The sequence below is a fragment of the Xenopus laevis genome, chromosome 1S (assembly GCF_017654675.1).
Source record: "Xenopus laevis strain J_2021 chromosome 1S, Xenopus_laevis_v10.1, whole genome shotgun sequence".
Lineage (NCBI taxonomy): Eukaryota > Metazoa > Chordata > Amphibia > Anura > Pipidae > Xenopus > Xenopus laevis.
Window position 1 is genome coordinate 59390507 of NC_054372.1, and position 12958 is coordinate 59403464.

At 36.4% G+C, this 12958-nt stretch overlaps 1 protein-coding gene across 3 annotated transcripts in view; it reads left to right on the forward strand.

Annotated features, from left to right (window-relative positions):
• The window catches only part of usp53.S (ubiquitin specific peptidase 53 S homeolog), a 39675-nt gene that overhangs the window by 9756 nt on the left and 16961 nt on the right, over positions 1–12958 (forward strand). For 2 of the 3 annotated variants that reach the window (XM_018243371.2, XM_018243372.2), the window contains exons 2-8: positions 1364–1456; positions 2976–3110; positions 5746–5859; positions 5967–6049; positions 7656–7761; positions 10544–10690; positions 11875–12024. In XM_018243371.2, the coding sequence (XP_018098860.1) occupies positions 1364–1456; positions 2976–3110; positions 5746–5859; positions 5967–6049; positions 7656–7761; positions 10544–10690; positions 11875–12024 (828 nt within the window). The remainder of the gene's footprint in view (positions 1–1363; positions 1457–2975; positions 3111–5745; positions 5860–5966; positions 6050–7655; positions 7762–10543; positions 10691–11874; positions 12025–12958) is intronic. The other variant, XM_041579649.1, reaches the window with a different exon arrangement.

The following is a 12958-nucleotide window of genomic DNA, read 5'->3' on the forward strand; positions in this document are numbered from 1 at the left end:
CCCTTTTAGCGGAGTGATGGTGCTCCAGGATAGTGGGAATCTTGAATATATGATGAAAAAACAGGCCCATAAAACTAGCACTCAGACCATCAGGCCATATGCAATAAAGTTGAACCATAGGTCACTGTAATAGGCCTTCTAGACACACACCTCAGACTCCCACTAGGAATTCAACCACAAAAATAAAAATCAGACTTTTACAAATTACCTGAAATTGCTTATTCAAATGAGCCAATTGTATAGGAGTTGCTGACAAACCATTTTAAAATGATTAAGAAGGTAAAACCTAGAAGTACATTGTAATAACAGGTGGTATAATATGTCAAACATTAACTATTGTAAATATTCAAGTGCAAGTAATAAAAAGTAACAATAACATTTTAGCCTTGCAGAGTAATGGTTATTGCTACTGAAGAATAAGGCAAATAATTTAATAATGTATAAGTTAATACATTAACATACTAGAAGTCAACTTAAAGGTAAACTACCCATTTAAGAGAAAGCATAGCATAAAAATTAACTCTCTGCTTTGCTGTCTTTAAAACTGGAAATATTTTGGATTCTATGTAGCACATTCTTTTTTTGTGACTGTTCCAAACACCTTCCTATATAAACATCCTGTTTTGTTATTAAGTGCAGCATGTGCATTCCAGACACACCGGGCAACAAGAGTAAAGGGCTTGAGCAGTGAGTAATGTTACAAAGGCATTTCTGAATGAATTGCAAGAAGTTGTTATAGTATATATAAACAAGCTGCTGGATAGCTGTGGGTGCAGCCATTCAAAGCTGTAAAAGGAGAAAATACACAGGTTACACATCTATAACAGATAAGCTCTGTAGTATACAATGCTATTCTACATAACATATCTGTTATATACTATTTGTCTTGTGCTTGAATGGCTGCCCCCATGGCTACACAGCAGCTTGTTTATATAAACTATAATAGTCATTTTGAAGCAAACACCCAAGTTTACCAGTGCAGGGCAACAACACTACACTATTATTCATTACTTAAAAACACTTAAATTTTTTGATGTTACTGTTCCTTTACTACACCCTTCTGGGTTCAAACGGCAAAACCGAGTGTATGTCAATGGCCTGTTAACACTTCTTTTTTTTTTACAATATTATAGTTAGGGGTAGGAAGACTGTAAAGTTTAGAGGAATGTATCATTTTGAAAGGGAGATGTAAAAAAACAGCTGTAAATCTGAGACCAGAATGATTGCAGTTTATTTAACATACATAGAAGAAATGGCATTTTTCATTTATTTGTCTACTGCTGATTTAAAGTACTGTAAAGTCAAATTATGTCCAGATTCTATTTAACACCTTTTGTTACATTTTTTTGTTATAAATATAAAGGTGCTGTGGCAATTGGACATTTTTCGACGCAGTTTACGGGGACTGACTGGACATGTTTGCTTAGGAGATGCCTGTATATTTTGTGCATTAAAGGTAAGTTTTTGTACCTTATAATTTTAACAATTTTTAAAAGTGTGCAACAAAAAGTAATTTTTTTGCAGCTACAGCAAAAAAACTAAAATGGAGGGAACATTGACAGCATGTTTCTGATTAATTGAAATGGGAAGATGGGTTATGTTAAGCTGCTACAGTTTTTTCTTAGCTGCCAAATTAGAAGTATGTCATCAACTTTCCTGTAAATGGAAGGTATTTGAATATTTTATAAGTGTTCCTGGCGTCATGTTCAGCCTGCAAGTTACTTGTGCAGTCTATTCTTTCAGGGCAACAAAATGTCAGCAAATGGATATACAGAATGCTGAGGGAACCTGGGAGCTACCCCCTGGTTACAAGGTAGTGATAGCTACAGGTTTCCCCTGTGTCAGTTGGGGCAGCAGCACTCAATTCAGAACCAAATTTAATGGAAGTGGTTTTATGTGCAACTGCCTGTGGGGAAAGAACTGGGATTGCAACTGCTCTTGTGGACTTACATGAGCCCTATGTTTTTAAATGTTATAGTGAAAAAAGTATAGGTAGAAATACATTTCTATTGTAAGGCTTATTTTCTTTACTCATATTATGCCCCTTTAAGGGATGGGCAGCCTCCACTACCCTACTCAAACTCTTAGGCCTGCCCTGCTGCAGCAGTGTGTGGATGGTTGCCTTTCCTCAGTGTATCTCTATGTTGTTTATCTGTGCAATGTATAATAATGGTTTAGGTGCGGAAGTGATTTCAGTCTTCAGCCTTTAGTCATTGTGAAATCTTAAGAATGTCTTCAGGGAGCATTCATGTATACTTGGCACTTGCAGGAGATGTACTACCTTGCTAAAATAGAATCAAACAGGTGCTTAAGCTCCTCAAAAAGAAAATATAAAAATGTTATATGTTATGTTATGTTTCAAATAAAGCTTTTCAATTAGTGAAATTAGAGTTTTTCAAATTGCATTTATTTTTAAAGATTGTTGGGAAGTAAGATTGTTGTAAATGCTTGTTTTTCAATTTCAAATAAAGGGTTACTGTCAGCTCACAGCTTTTTATAATACCAATTAACCATTCAATTTTTTGTTTGTTGTTTTGTTCACAATCTTTAGTTGGTTTCTGTAATATATAAATTGATCAGTTTCATACTTCTCCAGGCATTAGTGTGGTAAACAGGCCTTTCAGAGAGAGTATTTTAAATCTACAGTTAGGCAATTTTCATATGGAGCAAACAGTACATTACATAATATAAGCAGTGCATTTTAATGTCAGAACACACCAATAATAACTCAGGGGCATGCACACTGTTAGCCAGGTCTCTTCTAACATTTCCCAACCCTCCGCACCTCCCCACCGGCTGGTATACTCCACCACTGTTCTGTTATCAACGTGTCGTCACCACGTGTCTCTCCTGGTGTCCCCCCATCCCAGTGAGTTTAACTCACCTTTTAATTGAAGCTTATTTGAAGAATAGTGCAGGATTTGTTAGAGCACTGCTCATTGTTGATACAGTGCTATTGTTTCTATTCTGTATAGTCCATATTTGCACAGTTTCAAACAAGCCGAGAGAAGGTACTTCCATCGGATGCTATGAGACATGCCCTTGCAGAAAGCTTCAAAGATGAGCATCGCTTTCAGCTTGGACTTATGGATGATGCTGCTGAATGTTTTGTGAGTACTTGGTACATTTACTTCTTAAACTTTGGTGGTAATGTGCAAGAGGATATATTATATTATTTTATAAAGCAAATGGGAAGTTATTAACTTACTTTTGAAATACAGTGTCTTGCATAATTTTTTTACCCCCTTGGACTTTTCCAAATGTTGTTCTTCTACAGCCTGGAATTAAAATCAATATAATTTGTAATGTTAACTATTTTATTTACAAAATACACTTAAAGGAACAGTAACACCAAAAAATGTTTCAAAATAATGAAATTACAATGCAGTGTTGCTTTGCGCTGGTAAAAAAAATTGTGTGTTTGCTTCAGAAAGACTACTATAGTTTATGTAAACAAGTTGCTGTGTAGCCATGGGGCAGCCATTCAAAGCTGAAAAATGAGAAAAGACACAGGTTACACAGCAGATAAACTCTGTATTATTATACAATGGGACTCTTCAGAACATCTTTGTTTTCTACTGTGAATCATGTGCTTGAATGGTTGCTCCCATGGCTATACAGTAGGTTGTTTATGTAAAATATAATTGTGTATCTAAAGCAAACACATCAGTTTTACCAGTGTTGGCAATTTTTGAAACACAATTTTTTGGTGTTAACGTTCCTTTAATACTTCAAAGTTGCAGTCTTCGGTCAGTGTTTGGCAGAAGCACCTATTGCTACAATTACAGCTGCAAATCTTTTTAAGTTAGTTTCTACTGGCTTTGCACGGTTCTGCTTGGCAAAATTGTTCAAGCTGTATCCGGTGGGATGGAAATCGTGGTGATTAGCAATTGTCAAGCTTGCCAAAGATTACTAATTAGATTGAGGTCAGAGCTTTAACTGGGCAATATCATTCAGCCATTCATAGTGGCAATATCATTCAGCCATTCATGGTGGCTCTGTGTTTAGGGTCATTGTCTTGCTGCAAGCTTTCCCTCTATCCCAATATTGATTCACATGCGCACTGAAACCGGTTTTCTTCCTGTAATAAGCGCTATGTATCTCACCCTCAGTCCTCACACGTTTCCCAGTCCCTGCTGATGAAAGGCGCAACATGGCGCTACAAACACCATGCACCACACAATCTTTTGCACTATGGCCAAAACAGGTCTGTTCTGGTCTAATCAGACCAATGAACCACATTTTTTCTATACCTTCTGGCAAATTGAAATGTGCTTTGCCATGGCTTCTTTTCAGCAACATATGTTTTTCCCACCTCTTTTTCATAAAGGCTAGATTTGTAGATTGATCAGGTTACAGTTGTTCCAAAGACTGATTCATCAGTCTCAGTTGCAGACCTTTCCAGCTTCTCAGTTACCATTGAACTCTTGTATGCTTCCCAAACTAATGCCATCCTTACCCGCTCACCGATTTACACTGGACTGCCTTTTTTAGACAGTTGTGGCATATTCTTTTCATTTTTAACAATTAATTGAATGCTGCACCAGGAGTTGTCCAACTGCAGGATATTTATTTCATATGCCAATCCTGCTGGTGCCTCTCCAGAAATTTGTTTAACATGTTCTCTAATAAATCCTGGGGCCTTCTAGAAATGGGAATGCAGTATTTATTTTGACATTTGCACACAGGTGGACTCCATTCAACTAAATGAATGGTTGCACCAGAACTTATTTAGGGGTTTCATAGCACAGGCAAATGTGAATGCTCATTCAATCAAAACTTTCTATTTTTGATTTGTAAAAATGTGTTTTGTTTTTTTGCACTCAACATTATGGACTGTTTTGTGTAGGTCATTGAAATACAGTCCCAAATTAACCAATTTGAATGCCAAGTTTTATCACATAAATGTGAAAAAATCCAAGGCACTGTAAAAAATGTGGTATAGACATTTATACAATGCATTGTCATGAAGTCAACTGGTTTGCACCACATGTGCAGGATGACTACAATATTGTATGTGTCACCACTAGATGCAAGACAACACAATTTCTTCAGATCTTGCTTCCCCTTAAACTAGTAGTTCTATCTAGAGTTCTATTGTCAATGGTTACACAGGCTAGTCAAGTGTTTTAATTTTTATTTCCCGGACAGTGTGCTTTGGCCTGCTTTCCCCGTGCTAGCATGTCTTGGAAGTGGGGATTGTTTGTTTACCTAGTTATAGGCAAAATACATTTTCTTCAGAACAGGACATATAAATCTCAGCCACACCACAGTGAAACATATTAAATTTAATTTTATCTCCATAAAACGTAATGGAAAATTGGGTTGCTGTTTTACACACGGATGCAGTCCAGAATTTCACAAAAGGCAGGGTAGTTATACAAAACATATATTCTAATAACCATGATGGAGTACAATGGTGTGGCTTTTTTTTAATGCCTGTATAGAGGCTCTGGTGGCCTACTTTGGATTCCTTCCGCTTGGCTCCTGTTTATGGCAGTTTCAGCTGTCATGAGGTTGAAATTCAGAATTCATGGAATCTGCTGCAGGGGATTGAATTGGTTTAATGCAGTATAAATGCAAGCACTGTAAGGAAAACAACCTTTTTTTTTTTTTTTTTTTTTTTTTTTTTTTTTTACTGTTTAGGTCTTCATGTTGCATATATTACATCTTCTTATGTCTCTTATTTACCCTGTAAAAATCTTATTTTTGCCTTCTCTTCACCTACTTTTGCAAACTTTGTAGGAAAACATATTGCAGAGGATTCATTTCCATATTGTGCCAAATAGTGAAGGAGATATGTGCACTTCAAAATCTTGCATCACCCATCAGAAATTTGCAATGACTCTTTACGAACAGGTAATGTCTTAAAGTCTGTAATATAGATATATATATATATATAGCATGTATTTTCCCTTCCCAAAGTATATATTGCTTTATGCATGGGATTATTTCTTCTCTTTTAGTGTGTTTGTCGCAGTTGTGGAGCCTCATCTGATCCATTGCCTTTTACTGAGTTTGTGAGATATATTTCTACAACAGCCCTTTGGTATGTCCGGATTTTTTTTTTTTGCCTATGATTCAGCTAAAGCAATATCTTCATATATTAAATATATGGATTCTGTTTATGGCTACTGGTACACAGGAAGATTTATGTATGGGAAAACAATGCAATTGCATCTTGTTTTGTATAGTGACAAGCCTGTGCATTTTCAAGCGAGATAGAATTCTACAAATCTACCATTATATCAAAATAAATGTAATGGCTCTAAAGGCTGCAGTGATTTTCAGATCAAAATTGTCTGAACTTCCTACCATGTCTTCTCTGTGCTATTTGATGTCCAGATCTATCCGCTTGAAAGTTTCAGACCTGTTATAGTAATGACTTTAAGGGAAGATCCTTCATAGCTTTGTCTTAAAAAGTGCTTCACAACTGAAAAAATAAAATTACCCTTGGTTAGTTACCTTTATAACACCCCCCCACCTTCCCAAAATAAATACCTTTCACTGTGTGTTCTTTTATTCTTGAGTGGCAGGAAATGTATTCACCTTACTTTATTTCAAATGAGTCAGGCAATCTAAGCCTTTGTTAGGAAAAGATTTTCTGTCTCCCAATAACCGGATAAAAGAATGTGCAGTCATAATGATGTGGGAGGATTTGAGCTTTTTAATATATTATTTAAATTGTACATTTTCTGTTATTCAAGTTTAAAATGCGCCATGTTATTTAAGTGCAGTGTTCTGAGCACCAGTAGGTGCTCTTTCTTCTGGCTGCTCTGTGAGCAGTTACCCTTTTAGTGCTTGACCTTAGACACAGAATACACTTCCTGAAACTTCTGTGTTTGAAATATCCACTTTCTGCAGTGTAACAACTGGGTGTCTGAAAAGATAGCATGAAAGATGAGGCAGGGTATTTCAGAGCCTAAAGATTTCATTAAAATATTTCACATACCATTATTTAGTTCAACCATTAGGTTCTGGCACACAACATTTTAATGGGTGCTACTTTTAGTGATCACAAAAATGCTGCTACTTTCCCCGACTTGCTTTAAATTTACTTTTTCAAAAATAAGTGCGCCTTCAGTTTAGAACACCAAACCATAAAAACCGTGAATTTCTCAAGGTGGAGATGTACATGCAGGTATTGTCAAATAATAGAAAAAAAGATCAGTTATATATGTGCTGCATTTATACTGCTATCCTGGACATATCATCATTTGTAGAAATTAATAGTTGTCAAACAGCTTTATAAAGAAAAAAAACCCTCTCTCCACCACCAAACCTTTACAGTCTTTACTCACTGACAAAGTCATATGTGCAGTTGTCAATAATTTAAATTACTACACATAGCACTTTGTCAGTGAGAGTTCTCAATAAAGTTATTTCTCAATTGGGTAATTGATACCTCCTCTTCTCCTTAAAGTTAATTTTTGTGTAAATTAGCATGGGATATTTTCCCTTTTTAATTTTTGTAGTTGTCCAACAGGCCATACACACTGACGAAATTTATCTGTATCTGTCTGAAAATTTATGAAACACACATGAGCAGTTTGCCATTAAAAACTCCATACATGCCGACAATAGTATGAGTATTTATAGGCTTCTAAACAACACAAAATAAGTGTTGACTGTTTTCCCTTCTCTGCTTAATTTAGTAATGAAGTTGACAAAATGCTGGAGAGGCATGAACGCCTGAAGCCAGAAATGTTTGCTGATTTACTTCAGGCTGCTAACACCACAGATGATTACAGGAAGTGTCCGGTAAGCAAAACAAACAAATTACACTTGGCCTTTTAGAGGTGTTTTTTCTATTTGAAGCATATCCCTTTCTGTCAAGGTATCATCACATGGTTCACTAAATTGTTAAGGGCCAGTGATTAGAATATACCTAATTTTTGGCCACATTTTTATTGCACCAACAATATAAGTGAACTGTCTGGTCAAATAACAATATAACAAAAGAAGCATTGTATTTGTCCAGTAGAAATGTGCATTGATTGTGGTCATTTGTTTTCTGGTATTGAGTCTGAATAGCCACTAAACTGTGAATCCAATGCAGAAGGCCTTCCTTGCCAAATTGAGTCACAAAAGACAAAACTGAACAACTTCAGTTCTACCTTTATGACCTGACCTTTATGACCTGATTTTCAGATACAAAGGTATATAAAGGATAGATTTAGGGAAAGTAATGCCATCACTCATTTAAAAAAAATGTAGCAGAGCAACAATGACAGCATATATGTGTAGGGGTTTTATTTGTAATCCGCATCTAAATGATTTCCAGGACTGCTTTGTGAGCCATCATCCATTACCAAGTAGATATTTGAGGCCTATAATGCTCCTGACACAGAGTACGTTTTTTAATTCACAGATAATTGTCTCAGAATGCCTATTTTAAAATACAGTAATCCTCAGAATACTGGGGTGGCTGTTCACCTTCCTTAAAGGGGTGGTTCACCTTCAACTTAAATTTTAGTATGTTATAGAATGACCAATTCTAAGCAACTTTTCAATTGGTCTTCATTATTTATTTTGTATTGTTTTTGAATAATTTGCCTTCTTCTTCTGAATCTTTCCAGCTTTCAAATGTGGGTCATTGACCCCATCTAAAACAAATGTTCTGTAAGGCTACAAATGTATTGTTATTGCTACTTTTTATTACTCAGCTTTATATTCAGGCCTCTCATACTCCTATTCCAGTCTCTTATTCAAATCAATGCATGGTTACTAGGGTATTTTGGCCTCTAACAACCAGATGACTGAAATTGCAAACTGGAGAGTTGCTGAATAAAAAGCAAAATAACTCAAAAACCACAAATAATAAAATATGAAAACCATTTGCAAATTGCCTCAGAATATCACACATCATACTAAAAGGTAATTTAAAAGTGAACTACTCCTTTAATACGATTCTATCCAAACTGTCACGTTCCTGCTAAAGGGTTTATTTTTATTATCCTTGCATTCCTTTCCACAGTTAAAATATTGTAATACTGATCATTATATAGTGAGGTGCAAAGGTAATGAACAGTGTTTTACGTCACAAAAAAATCTTAAAGAGAATTAATAGCTGAAATATGTTACTTACCTAACCCCCATATGTAATAAAAGACACTTTTTGCCTTGTAGCAGTAACTCCAAACAATAGTTTAGTTTCTGCATCTACTGTACATCCGACATTCAGTGTATTTCAGTGGAAAAATCAAGTCGGCCAGACACCGTTAGTTTTTATCTTGTTAGATGAAAATGCAGCATCTATATTACAAAAATTGCAACAAATTAGAGTACACTGTGAACCAAGCACACTTCCTTTGTTGCTAGCTGACTAGTTCAGATGGTGATTGCAACAATGTATATAAAACTTAACTTTTACTGTTTGATAACTTTAAAACATGTTGCCCAATCATATACAAACTCACTGCTTAAAGGGATACTGTCATGAGAAAACATGTTTTTTTCAAAATGCATCAGTTAATAGTGCTACTGCAGCAGACTTCTGCACTGAAATCCATTTCTCAAAAGAGCAAACATATTTTTTTATATTCAATTTTGAAATCTGACATGGGGCTAGACATTTTGTCAATTTCCCAGCTGCCCCTGGTCATGTGACTTGTGCCTGCACTTTAGGAGAGAAATGCTTTCTGGCAGGCTGCTGTTTTTCCTTCTCAATGTAACTGAATGTGTCTCAGTGGGACATGGGTTTTTACTATTGATTTTTGTTCTTAGATCTACCAGGCAGTTGTTAACTTGTGTTAGGGAGCTGCTATCTGGTTACCTTCCCATTGTTCTTTTGTTTGGCTGCTGGGGGGAAAAGGGAGGGGTTGATATCACTCTAACTTGCAGTACAGCAGTAAAGAGTGATTGAAGTTTATCAGAGCACAAGTCACATGACTTGGGGCAGCTGGGAAATTGACAATATGTCTAGCCCCATGTCAGATTTCAAAATTGAATATAACAAAATCTGTTTGCTCTTTTGAGAAATGGATTTCAGTGCAGAATTCTGCTGGAGCAGCACTATTAACTGATTCATTTTGGAAAAAAATGTTTTTCCCATGACCGTATCCCTTTAACAAATAAAGAACAGCACAGGACTGTATCCTTAAAAATACTAATAATTCAAAACATTCAAAACTGCATTAGGTGGAATGATGGATTTCAATTCCAATAGGTATTTAATGCTTACTGAAATTATCAAACGCGGTTGAAAGTGCAGCATGCCACATTCACAACTGACTGTGGTGTCACATTAAATGGAAAATTTTCCATGTAGTTTACACATCAGATTTTGGTACAAGCTTCAGCCCGAACACATCCAGGCTGTTAACTGGACCTGTAGGTATCGATGTAACCCCCTGGAAAAAAAAACTATATTGAAGGACCCCAAGAAGTGACCCCAAACAAAGAGTAACTCAAAATTGGAATGCCTCAAGGAAAAAAAGGTTATGGTTTGCCTTTAAAGTCACTGTATATATTTTAGTGATCCAAAAATTTCAGAACTTGCAAAGTATTTTACATGGTTTCTCTTATCTGTGTTTCCATGCAGAGTAACTGTGGCCAGAAAATCAAAATCCGCCGTGTGCTTATGAACTGCCCAGAAATTGTTACTATTGGCCTAGTTTGGGATTCCGATAACTCTGACTTAACTGAAGATGTTGTACGAAATTTGGCTACTCAACTTTATTTACCCGGGGTATGGAATGATACCAAACTCCTCTTATTTATTATTACTTAACGTAATCATTTAAATTATTAATAACTGATAAAGAAGTGTGAGAAAGGTAGCATATGAAATTGTATTTGTAAGTGATGTAATGTTCCTGTAATTGAGCTCTCAGCACCTTTTTACAATGTATTTTTGCATGGCATTGGGCACCGGAAATAATCTCCATTCCTCCAGAGCCCAGTGAAGTGACTCTAAATGGAGAGGCCTCCTGCAAAGGTAATTACTCATTGGGCTACAAGCGCTTCACTTTAACTTGGAGCTGTCAAAGACAGAGGTTTTAAAGCTTTGTTTCTTTCAAACTGGTCATTTAAAACGGCTAAATTTCTAAAGAAGTCGGCTTTAATTTTTTTAAGCCTTTAGTCCACCTTTAAGTAGAATGCAATTGATAAACAAATATGCTCTTCATAACAGCACTGACCTATTATGCAGAACATTTTCAACTGGCAACAATATCTTCTGTCACAGTGGAACCTACAATTTTATTTCATAATTATAGTAGGAACAGTTATACTAGAAGTAGGGTTGCCAACTTTCTTTCTCAGTGAAAACAGGCAGGGGGCGGGGATGGTGATGCCGGTGGGTGGGGAGGGTGACATCAGGGGTGGGACTGATGACGTGGTGATCAGTGATTGGCTGATCCCTGTGTCATTCACTTCAGTGTCCTGTCCGGATTTCATAATCCGGTGGCAACCCTAACTAGAAGCCAGTTAACTGGCCAGTATATATGAGACATGTGAGAAGTGCATTTATAAGGGATTCAAGAACATCATGGCCAGAGACCTTAGACAGCTTGCACTCTGTGGGGAAAAAATCCTTTTGATATTAAATGAGATCAAGACTATAATTGAGCTCTATCTACTGCCCATGCTCGTAGGCATATGTGTGCCTTTATGCAGAGTGACATGCTTCAATATGACGTATACCCTTAGTTCTGGGACAATTTCACTATCTTGTTAGCATGGGTGAATTACTATACCAGCAGTTATTTATTCATTCATATAAAAAAGTAAACAAAATTAGGTGTATTTACTTTTTATGTATTGAAAATCTACCTGCAGTTTCATGTTATAGGCTTGTGATGTGAAAAACTGATAGGGAATATTTTTAAACTACTGATATTTGGCATATAAAAGTTGCATCTGTTTTCACAGCTTTTTTTCATGGTTACGGATGAGCAAGCCAAAGAAAGTAGACTTTACCTTGTGGGTATGATCTGCTACACAAGTAAACACTACTGTGCCTTTGCCTACCACACAAAGAGTGCCAAGTGGTTTCTGTTTGATGATGCATCTGTAAAAGAGGTAAGACAGTTTCCTGACAACCAATCATAGCACCAGAATGATGATTCAAGCTGTACTATGCAACCTTAATAGTTTCTAAAACTGTCATTTACTTTCACCTCCTGTACTTTTGCACCTGGAAATATTTGGCAACAGCTAGTCTAAAAGGGCTTTTACAGTAGCTAAAATGATAAAATGACTTGTTTTGTCTGTTTCAGAAGATGTATGACGTGTATATTTATATTTACATGTTAATACATTTTTAAAACTACAAGGGGTTTGTATTGTTTTCTAGGATGCTACAAAATCTGATCCCCTACCCTCCCACCATAGCTAGAATATAAAGTTGGATTGCATCTACATTTGACAGTCAGTGTATTTCAATGGAAACATAAAGCTGGTCAGACACCATCAGCTTTTTCATCTTGGCAGATGAAAAATGCAGTATGCTGTGTTTGCATCTGACAGTCATGTCACTTAGCTTACATATCAGATTTTGGTGTCTTTCCCTTTATATTGTGACCAGTGCAACTACATCCGACTTTTAGGATGCAATCTGGTGATCTGACACCATCAGTCCTAACACTAACTGCAAGACAAAAATGATCTGTAACAAAATCTCGATTTCAGTTGTTTTTTTTTACCTTCTGTTTGAATACTTTGGCTATACCTTCAAGAATTCTGTGGCTACATTTTTAATTCCGCCATATTCAAAGTAACCATAGTAAGGCCTGGAAATGTGTTTGTGAAAACTCCTTAAAGGAGAATTCAACCCCCCCAACTAATTAAAGCCCCTCCCCTGCACAGGGGTTAACACCTGTAAATGCCCCTGATCCTGTAATTACCCCTCGTTGCAGAGTCAGAGCAGCGGAGCTCATAGGGGGCTATCTTCCGGCGCTTCGGTAATCTTTGGGTCATCTTCCTTCCCTTCGGCAATTTTCGGCACTTTCGGAGC